This window comes from Gadus chalcogrammus, chromosome 21, assembly GCF_026213295.1.
Source record: "Gadus chalcogrammus isolate NIFS_2021 chromosome 21, NIFS_Gcha_1.0, whole genome shotgun sequence".
NCBI classification, from domain to species: Eukaryota; Metazoa; Chordata; class Actinopteri; order Gadiformes; family Gadidae; genus Gadus; species Gadus chalcogrammus.
The window spans coordinates 883,296-897,427 of record NC_079432.1 but is presented as its reverse complement, the minus strand read 5'-3'; the positions used below and the strand labels follow the sequence as shown (position 1 = coordinate 897,427).

Here is a 14,132-nt window from a genome sequence, read left to right as displayed (position 1 = left end):
CTGTGTCCACAGTTTTATGTCAACTGTGACCAGATATGAGAACGTACTGAGTTGGGAGAGCTGGCAGTATTCTTCATCAGGAGGAAGGGCATTGATGCATCCACACGTCTCATCAGTGATGTTGTCACATGACCCATGCAGAAGACACTTGTCACATGGCCAGCGATACGGATCCTCACATGTGCATTGGAACCCAGCCCCGAATGGAGAGCAAACTGAGGACAGAAAAACACAAACAATGTTCCGGAAAACGTGGTCCAAATGATACACTTTGTGGATGACGGTTAAGATTTGTGATGGAAAGGCGGGATCAGTCTTTCCAAGAATTTGTCATTTTGCATTCTTTCAATTCAGAGAGAATTGACCAATCTATGTGGATTAGTGGTACCTTCTAAATATGTTCACTCAATGCAACATTTGAGCAAATTTGACCAATTGTTGAACTTTCCCGCCAGTTTGACTAATCATCGCACTTCTACATAATCAAGGTGATGGATGTTTACCTTCTCCTTTACTTGTTTATGGGGTTTAGGAATATTGCACTTATATTTCAAGTGATACACTTTTTAAAATTTGTTTCATTCTTACTGGAGGTCTTGTCTATAGCTTGAATGACATTTTATCCATTATTCCATCTCAAAGGTTCATGCATATGTTCCTGATTCCCACAACCTTAGGGCTAAAAACATAAAAAAATATCCACAAATCGCGCAGCATCTTATTCAGAAGAGCTGCCTTTAAATCGTGCATTTTTGGTCACAACAGTCACAAAAGATCTCAGCAAAATCCAGCAGAAATTGTTCAATACAGTCATAACACATCGTCAAACATGATGGACAAGCAAATACAGAATACTTCAAACCTGTGACCCAGTCATCTGCAAAGAGCGATAACACAACATTGGCAGAAATTTGTGTTCACCTGTGGTGATGTTGACCTCAGAGATCAGTATGTTGCTGTCGATGGGGAAGGGGTAGCTGATGTTATCCAGGATGCTCCTCAGTTCCTCTATCACTGTAACATTTGTGGTTTGCAACTCGATAGTAGTCAGGTACTCATAGACCACTGGAGGACCTGCAGTGAGAACAGGTGCATCGTGGGAAAGTATCCATTTGAAATACATTAGGTTAGAACGGGTGTATTTGTTGTTTGCTAGGAAGCCAACTCTTTTCAAAGCCCTACTTGTTGATGGAGGTGGAGAAGTTGTAGATGGAGGTGGAGAAGTAGTAGATGGAGGTGTAGAAGTGGTGAACGGAGGTGCAGAAGTCGTGATAGGACAAGTTGTATTGACTGTTTGGAGACAAAGTCAAGTTCATGGTTTACATAAACGTTTAACACAAAGTTATTCACCTCATAACTTGCTGACATTAGGAAGCAAATCATTACAACAAATTATAAAGTGCTTCTTAAATAATGACTTCCATAAATGGGCGGGAGTCTTTAAAGTTAGTGATTCAACCATGTCTATTGTTTGATCAATCCCAGTATGGGTCCATACTCTTACATTAAGGACTCAGGAGGATTGAGGCCTTGTAGAGTGTCACAGCTTCAGATTCTTGGCTGTGTCCACAGCTTTATGTCAACTGTGACCAGACATGAGTACGTACTGAGTTGGGAGAGCTGGCAGTATTCTTCATCAGGGGGAAGGGCATTGATGCATCCACACGTCTCATCAGTGATGTTGTCACATGACCCATGCAGAAGACACTTGTCACATGGCCAGCGATACGGATCCTCACATGTGCATTGGAACCCAGCCCCGAATGGAGAGCAAACTGAGGACAGATAAACACAAACAATGTTCCGGAAAACATGGTCCAAATGATACACTTTGTGGATGGCGGTTAACATTTGTGATAGAAAGGTGGGATCAGTCTTTCCAAGAATTTGTCATTTTGCATTCTTAAAATTCAGAGGGAATTGACCAATCTATGTCGGTTAGTGGTACCTTCTAAATATGTTCACTCAATGCAACATTTGAGCAGATTTGACCAATTGTTGAACTTTCCCGCCAGTTTGACTAATCATTGCACTTCTACAAAATTAAGGTGATGGATGTTTACCTTCTCCTTTACTTGTTCATGGGGTTTAGGAATATTGCACTTATATTTCAAGTGATACAATTTTTAAAATTTGTTTCATTCTTACGGGAAGTCTTGTCTATAGCTTGAATGACATTTTATCCATTATTCCATCTCAAAGGTTCATGCATATGTTCCTGCTTCCCACAACCTTGGGGCTAGACATTAAAAAAAATATCCACAAATTGCGCAGCATCTTCTTCAGAAGAGCTGCCTTTAAATTGTGCATTTTTGGTCACAACAGTCACAAAAGATCTCAGCCACATCCAGCGGAAACTGTTTAATGCAGTCATAACACATCGTCAAACATGATGGACAAGCAAATACAGGATACTTCAAACCTGTGACCCAGTCATCTGCAAAGAGCGATAACACAACATTGGCAGAAATTTGTGTTCACCTGTGGTGATGTTGACCTCAGAGATCAGTATGTTGCTGTCGATGGGGAAGGGGTAGCTGATGTTATCCAGGATGCTCCTCAGTTCCTCTATCACTGTAACATTTGTGGTTTGCAACTCGATAGTAGTCAGGTACTCATAGACCACTGGAGGACCTGCAGTGAGAACAGGTGCATCGTGGGAATGTATCCATTTCAAATACATTAGGTTAGAACGGGTGTATTTGTTGTTTGCTAGGAAGCCAACTCTTTTCAAAGCCCTACTTGTTGATGGAGGTGGAGAAGTTGTAGATGGAAGTGTAGAAGTGGTGAACGGAGGTGCAGAAGTCGTGATAGGACAAGTTGTATTGACTTTTTGGGGACAAAAGTCAAGTTCATAGTTTACGTAAACGTTTAACACAAAGCTATTCAACTCATAACTTGCTGACATTCGGAAGCCAATCATAACAACACATTATAATGTGCTTCTAAAATAATGACTTCTATAAATGGGAGGGAGTCTTTAAAGTTAGTGATTCAACCATGTCTATTGTTTGATCAATCCCAGTATGGGTCAATACTCTTACATTAAGGACTCAGGAGAATTGAGGCCTTGTAGATTGTCACAGCTTCAGATTCTTGGCTGTGTCTATAGCTTTATGTCAACTGTGACCAGACATGAGAACGTACTGAGTTGGGAGAGCTGGCAGTATTCTTCATCAGGAGGAAGGGCATTGATGCATCCACACGTCTCATCAGTGATGTTGTCACATGACCCATGCAGAAGACACTTGTCACATGGCCAGCGATACGGATCCTCACATGTGCATTGGAACCCAGCCCCGAATGGAGAGCAAACTGAGGACAGATAAACACAAACAATGTTCCGGAAAACTTGGTCCAAATTATACACTTTGTGGATGACGGTTAACATTTGTGATAGAAAGGTGGGATCAGTCTTTCCAAGAATTTGTCATTTTGCATTCTTACAATTCAGAGGGAATTGACCAATCTATGTGGATTAGTGATTAGTGGTACCACAAATTGGGCAGCATTTTCTTCAGAAGAGCTGCCTTAAAAGCGTGCATTTATGGTCACATCAGTCACAAAACTTCACAGCAAAATCCAGCAGAAATGGTTCATTGCAGTCATAACAAATCTCTCAAACATAATAGACAAGCAAATACAGGATACTTCAAACCTGTGACCCAGTCAACTGCAAAGAGCAATAAAACAACATTGGCAGAACTTCACCTGTGGTGATGTTGACCTCAGAGATCAGTATGTTGCTGTCGATGGGGAAGGGGTAGCTGATGTTATCCAGGATGCTCCTCAGTTCCTCTATCACTGTAACATTTGTGGTTTGCAGCTCGATAGTAGTCAGGTACTCATAGACCACTGGAGGACCTGCAGTGAGAACAGGTGCATCATGGGAAAGTATCCATTTCAAATACATTAGGTTAGAACGGGTGTACTTGATGTTTGCCAGGAAGCCAACTCTTTTCAAAGCCCTACTTGTTGATGGAGTTTGAGAAGTGGTGGATGGAGTTGGAGAAGTGATTGGTGGAGGTGGAGAAGTGGTTGATGGAGGTGGAGAAGTGGTTGATGGAGGTGGAGAAGTGGTTGATGGAGGTGGAGAAGTCGTGAAAGGACAAGTTGTATTGACTGTTTGGAGACAAAAGTCAAGTTCATAGTTTAAATAAACACAAAGTTATTCACCTCATAACTTGCTGACATCAAGAAGCAAATCATCAAAACACATTCTAAAGTGCTTCGAAAATAATGGCTTCCATAAATGGGAGGGAGTCTTTAAAGTTAGTGATTCAACCATGTCTATTGTTTGATCAATCCCAGTATGGGTCCATACTCTTACATTAAGGACTCAGGAGAATTGAGGCCTTGTAGAGTGTCACAGCTTCAGATTCTTGGCTGTATCCACAGCTTTATGTCAACTGTGACCAGACATGAGAACGTACTGAGTTGGGAGAGCTGGCAGTATTCTTCATCAGGGGGAAGGGCATTGATGCATCCACACGTCTCATCAGTGATGTTGTCACATGACCCATGCAGAAGACACTTGTCACATGGCCAGCGATACGGATCCTCACATGTGCATTGGAACCCAGCCCCGAATGGAGAGCAAACTGAGGACAGATAAACACAACATTTCCATTTATGTTGGGAAGCCGTTATTTAATTGTAACATCTGGTAATCAAGTGAAAACATTTTGCTTAAAATATTAACAGTTCCCTCTTAACTCAGAAACAAGACACAGAGTCAGTAACGGCCTGGCCCCTTGGGGGAGGGTGGAGGCCTGGGGGGGGGTGGAGGCCTGGGTGGAGGCCTGGGGGCAGGGTGGAGGCCTGGGGGAGGGTGGAGGCCTGGGGGGAGGGTGGAGGCCTGGGGGGGGGTGGAGGCCTGGGGGCAGGGTGGAGGCCTGGGGGAGGGTGGAGGCCTGGGGGGGGGGTGGAGGCCTGGGGGGAGGGCGGAGGCCTGGGGGGAGGGTGGAGGCCAGGCCCTGCGGGGAGGGCGGAGGCCTGGCCCCTGGGGGGAGGGCGGAGGCCTGGCCCCTGGGGGGAGGGCGGAGGCCTGGCCCCTGGGGGGAGGGCGGAGGCCTGGCCCTGGGGGGAGGGCGGAGGCCTGGCCCTGGGGGGAGGGGGGAGGGGGGAGGGTGGAGGCCTGGCCCCTGGGGGGAGGGCGGAGGCCTGGCCCTGGGGGGAGGGCGGAGGCCTGGCCCTGGGGGGAGGGGGGAGGGGGGAGGGTGGAGGCCTGGCCCCTGGGGGAGGGTGGAGGCCTGGCCCCTGGGGGGAGGGTGGAGGCCTGGCCCTGGGGGGAGGGGGGAGGGTGGAGGCCTGGCCCCTGGGGGAGGGTGGAGGCCTGGCCCCTGGGGGGAGGGTGGAGGCCTGGCCCCTGGGGGGAGGGTGGAGGCCTGGCCCCGGTGGGAGGGTGGAGGCCTGGCCCCGGTGGGAGGGTGGAGGCCTGGCCCCTGGGGGGAGGGTGGAGGCCTGGCCCCTGGGGGGAGGGGGGGAGGGTGGAGGCCTGGCCCCTGGGGGAGGGTGGAGGCCTGGCCCCTGGTGGGAGGGTGGAGGCCTGGCCCCTGGGGGGAGGGTGGAGGCCTGGGGGGAGGGTGGAGGCCTGGCCCCGGGGGGAGGGTGGAGGCCTGGCCCTGGGGGGAGGGGGGAGGGTGGAGGCCTGGCCCCTGGGGGAGGGTGGAGGTACCTGTGGTGATGTTGATGTCGGTGATCTCGACAGCAGGACTGAGGGCCAGAGGGAAGCTGCTGTTCTCCAGCCGGGCGCGGAGAGTCTCCAGGGTGGCCAGGTCTATGAGGTGGAGCTCCACCACCACCTCCAACACCACCTCCGCCTGCAGTGCTGCAGCCACAACACACACTCAGAACGGGTTCTGTGTCCTCGGCCACACCCTCCTACGCCCCGTACGATGGACCATCACCCTCAGCGTACGGAACCAGGAGGAAGGAGACAGGAACCAGGGGGAAGGAGACAGGAACCAGGAGGGAGGAGACAGGAACCAGGAGGAAGGAGACAGGAACCAGGGGGGAGGAACCAGGAGGAAGGAGACAGGAACCAGGAGGAAGGAGACAGGAACCAGGGGGAAGGAGACAGGAACCAGGGGACAGGAGACAGGAACCAGGGGGGAGGAACCAGGAGGAAGGAGACAGGAACCAGGGGGAAGGAGACAGGAACCAGGAGGAAGGAGACAGGAACCAGGAGGAAGGAGACAGGAACCAGGAGGAAGGAGACAGGAACCAGGAGGAAGGAGACAGGAACCAGGGGACAGGAACCAGGAAGAAGGAGACCGGAACCAGGAGGAAGGAGACAGGAACCAGGAGGAAGGAGACAGGAACCAGGGGACAGGAACCAGGAGGAAGGAGACAGGAACCAGGAGGAAGGAGACAGGAACCAGGAGGGAGGAGACAGGAACCAGGAGGAAGGAGACAGGAACCAGGAGGAAGGAGACAGGAACCAGGGGACAGGAACCAGGAGGAAGGAGACAGAAACCAGGAGGGAGGAGACAGGAACCAGGAGGAAGGAGACAGGAACCAGGAGGGAGGAGACAGGAACCAGGGGGAAGGAGACAGGAAGCAGGGTGAAGGAGACAGGAACCAGGAGGGAGGAGACAGGAACCAGGGGGAAGGAGACAGGAACCAGGAGGAAGGAGACAGGAACCAGGAGGAAGGAGACAGGAACCAGGAGGAAGGAGACAGGAACCAGGAGGGAGGAGACAGGAACCAGGGGGAAGGAGACAGGAACCAGGAGGGAGGAAACAGGAACCAGGGGGAAGGAGACAGGAACCAGGGGACAGGAACCAGGAGGAAGGAGACAGGAACCAGGAGGAAGGAGACAGGAACCAGGGGGAAGGAGACAGGAACCAGGAGGAAGGAGACAGGAACCAGGGGGAAGGAGACAGGAACCAGGGGACAGGAACCAGGGGACAGGAACCAGGAGGAAGGAGACAGGAACCAGGGGGAAGGAGACAGGAACCAGGAGGGAGGAACCAGGAGGAAGGAGACAGGAACCAGGAGGGAGGAACCAGGAGGAAGGAGACAGGAACCAGGAGGGAGGAGACAGGAACCAGGAGGGAGGAACCAGGAGGAAGGAGACAGGAACCAGGGGGAAGGAGACAGGAACCAGGAGGGAGGAACCAGGGGGAAGGAGACAGGAACCAGGAGGAAGGGGAAAGGAACCAGGGGACAGGAACCAGGAGGAAGGAGACAGGAACCAGGGGGAAGGAGACAGGAACCAGGGGGGAGGAGACAGGAACCAGGGGGAAGGAGACAGGAACCAGGAGGAAGGAGACAGGAACCAGGGGGAAGGAGACAGGAACCATGAGGGAGGAACCAGGAGGAAGGAGACAGGAACCAGGGGGAAGGAGACAGGAACCAGGGGGAAGGAGACAGGAACCAGGGGGGAGGAGACAGGAACCAGGGGACAGGAACCAGGAGGAAGGAGACAGGAACCAGGAGGAAGGAGACAGGAACCAGGAGACAGGAACCAGGGGGGAGGAGACAGGAACCAGGGGGAAGGAGACAGGAACCAGGAGGGAGGAGACAGGAACCAGATGGTAGGAGATGGAAATTAGAGGAAATATTAATTCAGGAAATATGAACCAGGAGGTAGCACATTGGAACGAGGAGGTAGGTGATCTGAACCCGATTAGATGAGGCAGAAAACAATCAGATCTCATCTTAGGGCATAAGTGATCCCCATTGTAAAAGGACAAGCACAATACATTGACTCCTCTGTTTACATTCCTAGAGGCCTTGGCTGAACGCGCCCTCTCTCTAACTGGAAGCACATGATTAACCCCTGGCACTCACTCAAGACCTCAGCTCTTATTGTGTTAGAGACGCTTGGGTTACATTGGTAACATATATTGGTTAATTTATTTCAATCTCTATTCTATACATACTATAAACTAGTTTCTGTCTCTAGGTTCACTATAGACGTGTTTCTGTCTCTATGTTCACTATAGACGTGTTTCTGTCTCTAGGTTCACCTTAGACGTAGGAGGAGCCCAGGCCTCAGTGGCAGGACACACGGTTTGTTACGGGTAATGGGGGGGGGTGCAGCTCACATTCGATTGGTTGACAGGACTGCCCGTCGGCGGGGGGGCCGTTGATGCAGGTGCAGACACCCTTGGAGATGACATCACAGGCGCCGTGGGCCAGGCAGCTCTCGATTGGCCAGGCGAACCCTTCCTGGCAGCGGCACTGCTCACCCGCGCCCACCGGCGTGCATGCTGCGGACAGTAAACAAACCGCGTTGTCATGGCAGCTGCCAGGTGAGGTAGGGGCTTTCAATAAGAGCAAGAACGACATGAAGAATGATGTCAATACTGGTGTACTGTTCTTGTGATCAGTGGTCTCACATGGGTCGCCCTACCTGTGGTGACCTGAATCTCGCTGATCTGGGTAATGTTGTTGAGTTGGACCGGGAGGCTGATGTTGTTCAGTGCGGCTATGAGGCCGGAGGAACCGTTCACTTCGATGTCGATCACGTACGTCCAGTTAAACGTCGCATCTGCAGGGGTTAGAGGTCAGGTCAAGTAGGAGCCTCTCGTGATGCTGTTGTAGTTCAGCCTCTAATGAGGCTGTATTGGACCGCAGAACAGCATCGTTAGAGGCTGTACTAGAACAGCCTCATTAGAGGCTGAACTAGAACAGCCTCATTAGAGGCTGTAGTAGAACAGCCTCATTAGAGGCTGAACTAGAACAGCCTCATTAGAGGCTGTAGTAGAACAGCCTCATTAGATGCTGAACTAGAACAGCCTCATTAGAGGCTGAACTAGAACAGCCTCATTAGAGGCTGTACTAGAACAGCTTCATTAGAGGCTGAACTAGAACAGCTGCATTAGAGGCTGTACTAGACCATATCAGGTAGGGATAACCAGTTTAATTGCTAACTTAATTTTTGTTATAGTTCTTTGAAGACCAACCATCTGCTGTCGCTCTTTTCTGGCGTAACATCTCTTTCGGAGGAATGTCCTGAGACACATAACACACAGACACAAAGAGGACAGTCCAGTTTAATACCTGGCTAACAACATTCAACACAGACATATGAAATCGGAGACAGTTCAGTTCTGTACATCTTGGCTGGTGTTAACAGAAGGAATCCGCATGGAGGTGCAGCATTATCAACAATTTGAAATGGGAGACAGTTTAATAGTTTAACAGTTGGCAGCATAGTGTACACTCTACCTTTGATTTCATGAACTCTCACTCAGATTTTAAAACATACAACACTATCTCTGATCTCAGGTACACTGTAGCTCTGATATTACATTCCCTACGTCTGATTTTACAAACACTACCTCTGATTTAAAAGAAACACTGTTCCTCTTATCTCCTGAACACAACCCCTGATTTCATAAACACTAAATGATTTAATAGACTCTGTATCTCTGATTTCATAAACACTAAACCTGTGATCTCATAAAGACTATACGTCTGATCTCATAAAGACTGTACCTCTGATCTCATGAACACTAAATCTGATTTCATAAACACCACCAATGACTTCCAATGGAGATGAATCATTGAACCCTTTGCCTCTGATTTCATAATCGCTTGTGCCTCTGATGTCATAATCACTTGTACCTCTGATCTCATAATCACTTGTACCTCTGATCTCATAATCACTGGTACCTCTGATCTCATAATCACTTGTACCTCTGATCTCATAATCACTTGTACCTCTGACTCATAATCACTTGTACCTCTGATCTCATAATCACTTGTACCTCTGGTCTCATATTCACTTGTACCTCTGACTCATAATCACTTGTACCTCTGATCTCATAATCACTTGTACCTCTGATCTCATAATCACTTGTACCTCTGGTCTCATAATCACTTGTACCTCTGATCTCATAATCACTTGTACCTCTGATCTCATAATCACTTGTACCTCTGGTCTCATATTCACTTGTACCTCTGATCTCATAATCACTTGTACCTCTGGTCTCATAATCACTTGTACCTCTGATCTCATAATCACTGGTACCTCTGATCTCATAATCACTTGTACCTCTGGTCTCATATTCACTTGTACCTCTGGTCTCATAATCACTTGTACCTCTGGTCTCATATTCACTTGTACCTCTGATCTCATAATCACTTGTACCTCTGGTCTCATAATCACTGGTACCTCTGATCTCATAATCACTTGTACCTCTGATCTCATAATCACTTGTACCTCTGATCTCATAATCACTTGTACCTCTGATCTCATAATCACTTGTACCTCTGGTCTCATAATCACTTGTACCTCTGATCTCATAATCACTTGTACCTCTGATCTCATAATCACTTGTACCTCTGGTCTCCAGCCAGCCAAAGCTGTAAAGGACTCCTTAGACTCCAGGATGAGGTAGAGCAGGAGGAGGCTGCACGCCGACAGCCCCAGGGTCAACCTCGCCATACAGCTCTCAGATAGCCAGCCCGCCACACACACACTCACACACACACTCACTCACTCACTCGATCACTCACTCGATCACTCACTCACTCACTCACTCATATTCATACACATTCTTACACACAGATTCACACCATTATGAGCATGGTATCAATGAATGAGTGATTCTTCATGTCATCATAGCAGGTGATCGCCATTCTGACCTTTAATGGAGGTTTCTTGGCTGAGGCTTGATCACATCATCACCATAAGAAGGGAAACAGCGAATCAAGAAGCGTCTGCTGGTGGATCTTCTATAGAGAGAGACATAATGTTCATATCAATCATGAGTTGGATTGAAAGTGATCCGAACATTAACTAACGACATACAAATAAAAGTATCGGCAACAATAACTAGCTACTCTCAATAACCAGTCCCTGGTATAAACCAGTTAATCATTAGAACCTGTCCCTCATAATAATAATGGTAGATCAGTTTTTTACAACGCTTTTTTAAATACTCAAAGACGCTTTACAGAAGGGAATACATACAGACAGTACAGACACTCAAACAAAAGGAAAAAAAACAACACCACAACATAGACAACACATTATTAGAGAGAGAGAGCATGGAAGATAATAATAACCAGTCCCTCCTAAAAACCAGTCCCTCATAATAACCAGTCCCTCCTAAAAACCAGTCCCTCATAATAACCAGTCCCTCATAATAACCAGTCCCTCATAATAACCAGTCCCTCATAATAACCAGTCCCTCATAATAACCATTCCCTCATAATAACCAGTCCCTCCTAAAAACCAGTCCCTCATACTAACCAGTCCCTCCTAAAAACCAGTCCCTCATACTAACCAGTCCCTCATACTAACCAGTCCCTCCTAAAAACCAGTCCCTCATAATAACCAGTCCCTCGTAATAACCAGTCCCTCATAATAACCAGTCCCTCATAATAACCAGTCACTCATAATAACCAGTCCCTCATAATAACCAGTCCCTCATTATAACCAGTCACTTGTACTAACCAGTCACTCATAATACCAGTCCCTCCTAATAACGAGTCCCTGGTAATAACCAGTCACTCATAATAACCAGTCCCTCATGATAAAAAGTCATTCAAAATAACCAGTATATCATGTAACCAGTTAACAATGCCATTTCCCAGCCACACGTCTGTATCCACTTCCAAACTCGGTTAAATTGTTCCTTATATGTATATGTGTATTATTTATGTATGTATATATATGTATGAATAAATTATATTATAAGGTGATAGACCTTTATATATGATATGAATATGTCAGCACAACATTGGGATGAAGACACGAGGAGAGATGATGAGTGAAGATCACATGTAAATGAGGAAACAGGTGATCCATTGTTATGATGAAGACATGAAACAGGTGATCCATTGTTATGATGAAGACATGAAACAGGTGATCCATTGTTATGATGAAGACATGAAACAGGTGATCCATAGTTATGATGAAGACATGAAACAGGAGATTCATTGTTTTTATGTGCAAACATGATAGAGAGATGATCCATTGTTGTTGTTCTGAGGAAATGACTCAGAGTGTGGTTACGTGGAGGAAATACTCGTTAGAAATAACTCGTTAAATGCACCGATTGATGAGTGACAGGTAATAGATGAGTCAATTAATGTGAATATTTTGTTGTAATTAGCTCAAGTCTAGTGCTACAATTTAATATTTTTGATTTTGATATTGACGTTAACCTTACTCTGCTTATTTCAACAATAAATCAGATGCTCTATAGTAGCTAGAGTCTACTTTTACCACAACTTGAGTTCTTCTTACGTTAAAGTAACACATCTTTTACTTGAGAACAGTGTGTGGCTGCTCTACGCAACTTTCAGGACCTTTATAACACCTTTCCAATAGTGGTATTTACATCACACATATATCAAATATCTACAGCTTACAATCAATCACAAGTCAGCCTGCGACCGACCTGCCTATCAGGGCCCTGATCGGGGCCCCTACTCCGAACCTGGGAACCCCAGAGCTAGCAGTCGCAGTCTGCTAGCATGATAGGCTAGCTAGCTGCTACCCGCAGCGGGTTTGAAGTTATTAAGAACAACAGAAACTGTTGTAACCCGATAACCATGAAGGGCCCGAGTCACAGGTGAGGAGAAAGCTGCCATTGTTAACGTCTCCAAGCCTAGTCTGAGGTTTGGGATTAAGAAGAGAACAAATCACTCTCTCTGTCTCTCTCTGTCTGTCTCTATGTCTCTCTCTATGTCTCTCTTTGTTTCGCTATTTGTCTATATCTTTCTCCCTCTCTCTCTCTCTGTCTCCATGTCTCTCTCACTGTTTGACAATGTCTCTCTTTGTCTATAGATGTTTCTCTCTGTCTTCCTGTCTCCCTCTGTCTCCCTCTGTCTCTCTCTGTCTCTCTGTCTCTCTCTCTGTCTCTGTCTCTCTCTCTCTCTCTCCTCGTACGTGTAAATATGTGCCTGACATTGAAAGCTTCTAGCTAGGGAGGGATATGAACTCCTAATCTTGGTTCAAACTGATTTGAAGGGTTAGGAAGTACTTCTATCAGACTGAGGTCAAACACTTCTTATTTGTACAGCCTCTTCTTATTTTATTACAAACACACACACACACACACACACACACACACACTTGAATGGCGATAATCCATCCAACTGTAAGTAGCTACTACGGGCGGACACGTACACATTATTACCAAATGATTGTGTAATGTTCAAAGTTATTTAATTGTTAACTTAAATCAAAACTACAATAAGTCACATGGTTGTCCTGAGATGACCACTACCACGTCGTCATGACGATGTACACCTGGATGGGGGTCTCTCTGCGACCCCCACTGACCAGTGAACACACTACACACATTAAAGCGTCTTAGAGTACGATATTAAGCGCTATATAAATTTCATTTATTATTATTATTATTATTTAAATTAGCGGAACACAGTACTAACCGTCCTGTGATCTCCCATCACAGGAGAGCGCCAGCGAGGAGAACAAAGCATAACTTACCGGCTCCTCGAAGCTGCGCGGAGGACTGGATGGTGTGTGGCGGCACACTGTCCACTGAGAGAAACGCCTCCTGAGATACCCTACGCTACGGTACACCTGTCGGACTGGTTTAGCTGCTCCCCTGCACTGAAACAGTCCTTCACCGGCTGGGACGGCAGTGTTTGCAGGACCCTGGATATTCCCCTAGCTGGCAGGAATTCAAACCTTTCCAGCACTTCCTGGAGTTAATGTTTGCTTGAACTAATCTCTATCATCTGATTGGGGAGATTCCTTTATCCAACACCAACTCCAATAAAGGATTGTATTACTACAGCCCACTGTAGAACAGAGACTATTACTACCCCTAACTGTAGTACAGAGACTATTACTACACCACACTGTAGTACAGAGACTATTACTACACACACTGTAGCACAGAGACTATTACTACACCACACTGTAGCACAGAGACTATTACTACACCACACTGTAGTACAGAGACTATTACTACACCACACTGTAGCACAGAGACTATTACTACACCACACTGTAGCACAGAGACTATTACTACACCACACTAGTACAGAGACTATTACTACACCACACTGTAGTACAGAGACTATTACTACACCACACTGTAGTACAGAGACTATTACTACACCACACTGCAGTACAGAGACTATTACTACACCACACTGTAGCACAGACTATTACTACACCACACTGTAGCACA

The 14,132-nt window shown here is 47.1% G+C and overlaps 1 protein-coding gene across 1 annotated transcript in view; it reads right to left on the bottom strand.

The window, feature by feature from the left end:
* LOC130374844 (adhesion G protein-coupled receptor F5-like) overlaps positions 1-13,692 on the bottom strand; it is a 35,067-nt gene extending 21,375 nt beyond the window's left edge. Inside the window, exons 1-14 of the mRNA XM_056581820.1 lie at positions 13,421-13,692; positions 10,603-10,692; positions 10,298-10,514; positions 8,916-8,964; positions 8,363-8,500; positions 8,055-8,219; positions 5,678-5,830; positions 4,434-4,601; positions 4,096-4,122; positions 3,712-3,864; positions 2,482-2,634; positions 1,608-1,775; positions 922-1,074; positions 48-215 (exon numbers count right to left, since the gene is read on the bottom strand). Coding sequence (XP_056437795.1) covers positions 48-215; positions 922-1,074; positions 1,608-1,775; positions 2,482-2,634; positions 3,712-3,864; positions 4,096-4,122; positions 4,434-4,601; positions 5,678-5,830; positions 8,055-8,219; positions 8,363-8,500; positions 8,916-8,964; positions 10,298-10,402 — 1,600 coding nt within the window. The 5' untranslated portion in view covers positions 10,403-10,514; positions 10,603-10,692; positions 13,421-13,692. The remainder of the gene's footprint in view (positions 1-47; positions 216-921; positions 1,075-1,607; positions 1,776-2,481; positions 2,635-3,711; positions 3,865-4,095; positions 4,123-4,433; positions 4,602-5,677; positions 5,831-8,054; positions 8,220-8,362; positions 8,501-8,915; positions 8,965-10,297; positions 10,515-10,602; positions 10,693-13,420) is intronic.
* Between the last annotated feature and the right edge of the window lie 440 nt (positions 13,693-14,132).